Source organism: Cylas formicarius, unplaced genomic scaffold (assembly GCF_029955315.1).
Source record: "Cylas formicarius isolate icCylForm1 unplaced genomic scaffold, icCylForm1.1 PGA_scaffold_3__17_contigs__length_32017465, whole genome shotgun sequence".
NCBI lineage: Eukaryota > Metazoa > Arthropoda > Insecta > Coleoptera > Brentidae > Cylas > Cylas formicarius.
Genome location: NW_026844326.1, coordinates 7,213,978 through 7,221,605, shown reverse-complemented (window position 1 = coordinate 7,221,605; position 7,628 = coordinate 7,213,978). Strand labels below are relative to the sequence as shown.

At 32.8% G+C, this 7,628-nt stretch overlaps 3 protein-coding genes across 3 annotated transcripts; 1 reads left to right on the top strand and 2 right to left on the bottom strand.

Annotated features, from left to right (window-relative positions):
- Window positions 1–223: 223 nt before the first annotated feature.
- LOC132699501 (androgen-induced gene 1 protein-like) lies at window positions 224–1,423 on the bottom strand. The gene is made up of 3 exons (XM_060666251.1): window positions 986–1,423; window positions 825–932; window positions 224–774 (listed from the first exon to the last, which is right to left on the bottom strand). The coding sequence occupies exons 1-3, from the start codon at window positions 1,142–1,144 to the stop codon at window positions 340–342; spliced, it is 702 nt and encodes a 233-aa protein (XP_060522234.1). The 5' UTR covers window positions 1,145–1,423; the 3' UTR covers window positions 224–339.
- Window positions 1,424–3,220: 1,797 nt separating this feature from the next.
- On the top strand, window positions 3,221–5,912 carry LOC132699686 (androgen-induced gene 1 protein-like). Its single transcript, XM_060666535.1, has 3 exons — window positions 3,221–3,518; window positions 5,286–5,387; window positions 5,439–5,912. Exons 1-3 carry the CDS (start codon window positions 3,357–3,359, stop codon window positions 5,865–5,867), a joined length of 693 nt encoding a protein of 230 aa, XP_060522518.1. The 5' UTR covers window positions 3,221–3,356; the 3' UTR covers window positions 5,868–5,912.
- A 77-nt stretch (window positions 5,913–5,989) lies between these two features.
- LOC132699274 (large ribosomal subunit protein uL5) lies at window positions 5,990–7,131 on the bottom strand. Its single transcript, XM_060665905.1, has 4 exons — window positions 7,040–7,131; window positions 6,565–6,696; window positions 6,329–6,515; window positions 5,990–6,276 (listed from the first exon to the last, which is right to left on the bottom strand). The coding sequence occupies exons 1-4, from the start codon at window positions 7,043–7,045 to the stop codon at window positions 6,038–6,040; spliced, it is 564 nt and encodes a 187-aa protein (XP_060521888.1). The 5' UTR covers window positions 7,046–7,131; the 3' UTR covers window positions 5,990–6,037.
- Window positions 7,132–7,628: the final 497 nt, after the last annotated feature.

The following is a 7,628-nucleotide window of genomic DNA, read 5'->3' as shown; positions in this document are numbered from 1 at the left end:
ACCTCGCGGTAGGCGTCAAAATAGAACACCGTCTGATTATCTGGTTGCCTAAAAACGTATTTGCAGGGGCAGACCCTTACATATCACTTATTTTCGGCGATAAATGCCAAATATTCCTTTTATTAAATTCACCTACCTTTTTAGTTCAAATTTTTTAAATAAATTAAAATAAAAGGTAGATAACTAGTTCATCAATGGAATTGTAGAAATAAAAATGCCAGTATGAACAGGAAATCTTTTTTTAACTCTTATTGCAAAAATAAACCGATTTTCCTATATTACTACATAAAGCATCAATCTAATCTAACGTCTTGTAAAAAAACATGGACACAATATGTATTACTTGTTTTTAATCTTCAACTTTCGACTTCCCCATCTCAAACTATTTATTTTTTCACCCATAACATATAAAACAACCACTATGACTATGTTGCTTATGAAAAATACTATCCTGGCGGGAAAATTCAATACATCCAATATTGGATAGACCCAATGGTTTGTGTATGCATTGAGAACATGGATCCACACAAGATAACTAGCCATAAATGAAAGTAATAATGTAAGACCAACTTTTCTTGAAGGATATGTTCGGTAAGAGGTCACCAGCTCCAACAAAGTAAATATCATAATGTTGGTATGCATAACATGATTAAGCCAGTTTGGAAAGTAGTCGTCCAACACTTTAGGAAAAATAAGCTCCCTATCCAGAGCGTACAGTCCCCAAAAGGTCAGGCCGACAAACATTGACAATGGAAATGCTAAAGATGGTAGCATCTGAAACAAAAACATTTGTATTATTATTATAACATAAGCAACTCACATACAATATCTTTAATTTTTCGCACCAATGGGGTTTTCTTCGGCAGACTTTCACTGGTTCCTGATACAATATCATCTAAGAAACAGAGCGTGAAGAAAACTGACTGTAATAACTAAAAAATACACCTTCAAACATTTTTTGCAACATGAAAAAGGATATACTTACAGCATCCCAGTAAGTTAAAAACTTTAGTTTACCACTTTTTAGGAAAGAGTCACCCATGTTATGAATCTCCGTCGGTATTTTAACATAATACCAATCGTAATAACAGCTATACCAAAAATGTAGGGCTATAATTAAATGAACTATTTTTTGAGCAGACATGGTTATGCCGATTGGCAACTACAATATAATCCGCTATGTTTAATAAACCGAAACTTAATTAATGGACTTTGCCTTGATCGCGAATTATGCAACCGTACCCATCAAGGCACAAAATTTAAAAAATAAAATGAAAACATTTTCTTTACCAATCACAATTCACATCTTTTTGGTTACGTTTGGAATATTGGTTTGGTTACGTGTGGAATATGTTATTCGTTGGAATATGTTATAGGGGCCAGTCACTAGAATCCCGGGAGATATACAAGGACTGACCTACTGATCTAAAGCCCGGTCGACACAATGCAGTGTTTCTATGTGTATTTATTTCATGGCCATATTATTTACTATGTGACTCCAATGGATTTGAATGGCGATTTTATCGAGTTCTATTTCAAACAAAATTGAATAGCAACCTATCTAGATAGTAGCACCCGAAATTTGTTCATGTTAACGCGACTTTGACGTCATCAACCCAACCTCAACAGGTTTGTATTTTTAATTTAATTCTGCTGCATTTTTTTACGGAAAAAACTACAACAAACTGGTTATAGCGGCCAACGTAAATATTTATTATAAATACGTGTATAAAGAAAACTATTCGGTTCCACTTTTTGCAAACTATGGGTTTCTAAATATGAGCACTCTAAACATCTGGCAGGCAAAATGAAAATATATTTCAAAAAAACTGTATTGCAAACCTACGTTAGCACTAAACGCATGAGTAGTTCTTTATAGAATACAAAAATTAGCATATATTTCTCTCAGCTTTCTTAGTTTTGCTTAGTTTAGTAGGGAATATGGATTTTCCTTACAAAACCTCATACAAGCCTTATTAAAATGAAAGAAAACCGATTCCTGAAAGGGGGTTAATTAAAAAAAATCGAAAATATTTTCTTGGAAAAAGTTTGTATATTTAGTAGTATATTATGCAACAAGTGGGGTAAAGGGCATTTGACTCACGAGTTTATTTGACACGAGCGGAACGAGTGTTTAATAAACAAGTGAGTTAAAAGTTTACCGAACGTGTTGCATACTATACTTTTTCTACGACCGTTAGTTTTTGCGTACATTTTCGCAAAACACGAATACATTCACTGACATGACCGTCAGAATTGACAAACGTCAAAATTCGAAGCGTGGGAAATATCGCTGAAATCATCCGATTGCTCCCAAATCCGTGCGGTAAAATCCCGGAAATGTTCGAAGTGGCTCGAATTCTTGGGAAATGAAACTGACGTGGTAAAGCGACGCTTCCCGCACGCTATATCGGTGCGTAATTAGGTATTTTACAGACAGGAGTAGAAAAAAATATTTTTTGTTTATTGGGAAGTGAAATAATGTAGATATAGGTGGGTACTTGAATGAATGAAAGTGGCATTTTAATGAAAATTTTAATTAGTTTTAAAAACAAAATAATTCAAAAATATAATAATTATGTCAACTGCATTTAATATTATTATTTTACGATGATCGAAGTGACAATTCGTCATAGCACAGTAATTTTAATGAATAAGGTGTGGGAAAACGAGCTTAAGTGTGCGGAAATAGCTATCTCTCTCAAAGAAATTATTAATGCCGCCTCCGGCGCGCCAATTTTGACCGTAGTGGGGCAACTATATGATCTAACAGCTTTATGAATGAGACCATCAGAACTGATAAACGTCAAAATGTCATCAGTGTTTTAAATATCTATGGAAACGTACCTTTGGATAGCGCTCAACGCGTGATTTAAGGGCCGAAACCACTAATGGTATTTTGACATTTGTCAGTTCTAATGCTCAGGTCACTTAGTAAATATTCGTACGGTTTTGCAAAGATCCGTTGAAACGGTATGGTATGCTTCAAGTTAATAGACCGCCACACACTTTATTGAAAACCAAACTCGTGGCTATATTATTAAATGGCATTTATTAAACTTGTTGTATAATAGACTATTATTGCTTTTTTTTTATCTCGGCAAATGATTTTGCGAGGTGGAAACACATCGTTTTAACCAGATTACATCCGAACTAATAGGAAATAGCTAAAGAAAGGTTAGCGATTATTATTGTTTTTGCAGTCTAATTGTCCAGTTAACCTTGTAATTATTTCACATTTACTAAAAAAACGTACTGGCAATTTATCACTCCAGTCGCAGATAACGCGGATATCTAATTACTTAGTGTTACAAATATTTACAGTTTGTATTAAGTTCTCGTAAAACAGAGCAGGAATGAGTTTGCTAAAAAACATTTTCCATGTGGTAGCCCTAGCGCATCATTTGTTCAGCTTATTTTACATATTCTGTTACTTAGAGCTGCCGTTAGAACTCAGTAAAACTAAACAGATTCTGGGAAAAATCGAAAACTTTAAGTATTTGACCAACTGGGATGTGGTAAGTTTCAGCAGCTTTAAATGCCCTCGTTTGAACGAGGAAAGTTCCACTTTTCCGCCTTGGCGCCGGTCTCTTTTCAAAATTAGTGGTCTTAATTGTCATAGGAAACATTTTGATATCGAACGTTTTTAAAATTCCTATTCACCATTTTTTAAATAGTGTCAACTAGACTCATTACAACACAAGCAATTTTATCCAAAATTTTTGAAACATTAATCAAAAATCAGCTCCATAAAAATAGGAGATCTAAGTCAGTTAAAGCTTATAACGTTTTTTTTTTAATGAAATAAAATCTTGCACATTGTTTAGGGGGATTTCAAATTGCTGTTCTCAATAAACATTAAGATATTGACAACGCAAATAAAAATAAAAAATGTCTGCCGACGATATTTACAGTAGATACTAAGATATTGAGCAAGCAAGCAATGAGCAAGGACTTATCAGACTTGGGTGAATGGTTTGTTGCAAATGAACACAACTATGTTAAGTTTTTTTTTATAACCTGCTAAAAGATGCATTGTATTTTTTTAGAATTGGCTTTAATTGTGTTGTGGAAGCTGCGGCTTTTGTTTTTGCTACGAGCTTGAGAAATACAGCTTTTCACGCCCTCATTTGAGTGATTAAAGCGCAATTTTTCCGCCTTCGTCCTGTTCTGTCCTCTTTTTCAAAATTAGTGTTCTTAAGCGTCAAAAAATGAGGAGCCAAAGAATTTGCTTGTTATATTGTTCAACATTTTTAAACTTCATATTCACAATTTTTGAAATAGTGTCATCAGTTACCCTTAAATGTTGACTGATTACAACAAACTCAATTTTATCAAAAATCTTTGAAGCTTTAAGCAGCTTTATAAAAATAGTTAATTTAAGTCAGTTAAAGCTTTTTTTTTATCGCATAGTCTTGCAGACTGTTTAGGAGGATGCACCGTCTGATAGTGGAGCTATCAATCATGGACTACCGCAGGGGCTTTCAAATTGCTGTTCTTAATCTTCACTAATATATTGAAAAGGCAAATAAAATTAAATAAAATCTCTTTGTCAATGATATCATAGAAGTGGATATTTTGTATACATTGAAGTTTTGGACAGAGCAATGAGCTAGGGCTTATAGGTTATATGGTATGTTGCAAATGAATTACAAATTTATTATTACTTTAAAATCATCTCTCTCATCTAAGGTTCTTGGGGAGTTTACTTTGATCCCAAAGATTCATTTGAAGTTCATATCGAGACACTATTTCTTATTAAAAAAAATTAAAAAAACACCAACATAACAATAATTTAGCAGCATTTTTCTAATACAAATAAAATCTTTAATCAAAATAAGAGGTTGGTTAAAAATATAAATCCGAAGCAAAAAACATTTCCAAAAACTGGGAGTTTAGTTTTTCTCAAATTGCAGAATTATTTTCTCCAAAATTCTTCGATCAGTTATCAAATAAGATTAAACAAACAGCATTAAACACTTTCAAATCAAAAACAAAAATGTTCTTCATTAAAATGCCTTTCAATGCCGTAAAATATTTCTTAAACAGTGAGGTAAAGTATTATTGCATAGACTTACTTGTATACTTTCACCAATTTAAATGTGATTAATGATTTAGATTAATTAAAAAATTATGACCTGTGATAAAAATACTATGTATTATGGAAACGCCAATACAACTTTACAAACCAAAATGAAAAAATATGTCCAACACATATAAAAACTGAATAATTTAAAGTTCAATTTTTTATAATTTAAAAATGGTGTAGTATATCTTTTTTTCAGATACTCCAGACTCTATACTTTATACTGTGCATGATCTGTGATGTGAGTTCAGATCCTCGTACATCTGGAAAATGTTCAAGGGCGAAACAACTTAGAGAATTGGTAATCATAAATTTACTCATCATAATCAAAATTTTTACTGATGATTTTTAGGTACTATCTTCTTTGGTTGTGCCTGTATCACTCTTTGTGGGAGTTACCTTTTGGGGCTTGTATATCATTAATAGAGAACTAGTATTTCCAGCAGCTATAGATCCATACTTCCCAGTCTGGCTAAATCACATGGTGCACACAAATGTAGTAATTTTTTCAATGACAGAACTGCTAACAAGTTATCAAGAATATCCACCGAGAAGTAAAGGAATTCGTATATGTCAAATTTTCACTCTGACATACATATTGTGGAGCTGTATTTTGCAATATTATACTGGATATTGGGTATATCCCATTTTGCAAGTTTTAAATTGGCCTCTTAGGATTGCATTTTTTTTTACAAACGTCCTGACAATGTCATTGCTTTACATTATTGGAGAGAAAATAAATTATATTAGGAGGCCACAAACTACTACAAAGAAAAATTAAACTAAAAAAAACTGGTAATTGTTTATGAAATTTTTGTTTTGAATAAATTTGATATCAAATACATTTCTTCTAATTTCGTTTCCTATTCCACACAAAGATGAAGGCAATAACAAAAACTCACCTTTTAAATTAGGAAATTTATTAAATGTCAAAACATAAAACTTATGTTATTACTTTTTGCTGGCTAGGATAATTCCATCATATTTCTGTTGGAACCACTTCATAGCATCCTCTTTTGTCAGTCGATGAGGAAAACCAACTTTGCCTTGTTTCCTACGTCTGTGGGCTACATTGAAACCAGGCCTACCCAACACAACATAAAAGTCCAAACCATAAATACCAATACTGGGATCATATTTGATACCCAAATCGATGTGCTCTTGGATGCCAAACCCAAAGTTTCCCGATGCTAAAAGTTATTCACAGACAAACTAGGAGGCAGCAAAATCAATGAAACTTACCTGAAAAGTTGTCCCTCCTCAACTCATATTCTCTTACTTTAAGACCTCTTTCTAGAATTTCTTCTGCTTTAGCTCCCCTGACTGTACAGTGAACAGCGATTTTTTCATTACGACGAATGCCGAAGGATCTTACAGTATATCTGGCCTTTGAAAACACTGGTTGTTGTCCAGTTAATTGCTCCAACACCTAAATATAAGCGTGTGAAGCACAGTCTATATTAAACTCAAATTCAAACCTTTGCTGCCCGGGTAAGTCTATCACCACTTTCACCCACGCAAATGTTCAAACATAGCTTGCGGATGTGCAGCTCTTTCATAGGATTTTTGGATTTATCCTTGACTTCTTTCTTTTCTTTCTTCGCTACGGGCTAAAATAAAAGGGACATTTGAGGTTATTGAGGTTAAAACACATTTTCTGATGTTTTGAGAAAACAAATATTCTTTTAAAACAAGACGCAAGCGAACTACATCTTCAAATATCCTACTTGTTCTAAATTAGCTATTTCCATATTATATAAACAAAAGATTAATCAAAATATTGAATAAAGCCGATAACTGGGAAGAAATCGTTTTTTAAAAGCAAAAATATTAATAAAGTTTTATCGACAGTGATATTTATACACCCTACAAAAATAACGTACGCTTAAAAAGACAAGTTTTACTTGGATGTACGTGGATAATCATTTTATAGAGAAAATTTCCTCTACTTACAGCCATTGTTGAACCGTAAAGGGATTGTAACTAAACGTTGCCGCTTTAACGACTTGGTGACAAAAATCTTTCTTTGCTTTTTTCTATATAAACAGAAGAAACTATTTCAACAAACACATTTATAACTGCCTCTTTCAATAAAACATTTTTTTTCTTATCAAATCGTTGCAGAGTAATTTGAATTAATTAAAAAATAATATAACCATTAGGAAATATTGCGCGAAAATATACCAATTTGACAACGCCGCGGAATCTCTTGCATTGATGAATTTATCTATGGTAAGTAGTATCCGTCGTGGTATTAAAGATATAGCAAACATTTGAATCCGTAAAAAATGTACAAGTAAATTCATTTACATATCTATTTTCTTTTAGCGTTCATTCCACGTTAATCCATTCATTCAAACTAGAAATATCCAGAACTTGTTTTCTCCAGCTACAGTCTAAATTTTAATAAAATGATAATGTTTTGTACGTATAATTCAAACTGATATCGCAACCACAGAACACACAGGGAAAAAATACCATTTGCCCTGAGTAAGAACCACAGCACAGACCACCATAGATAGGTGCGGTTGCTAAGAGAAAG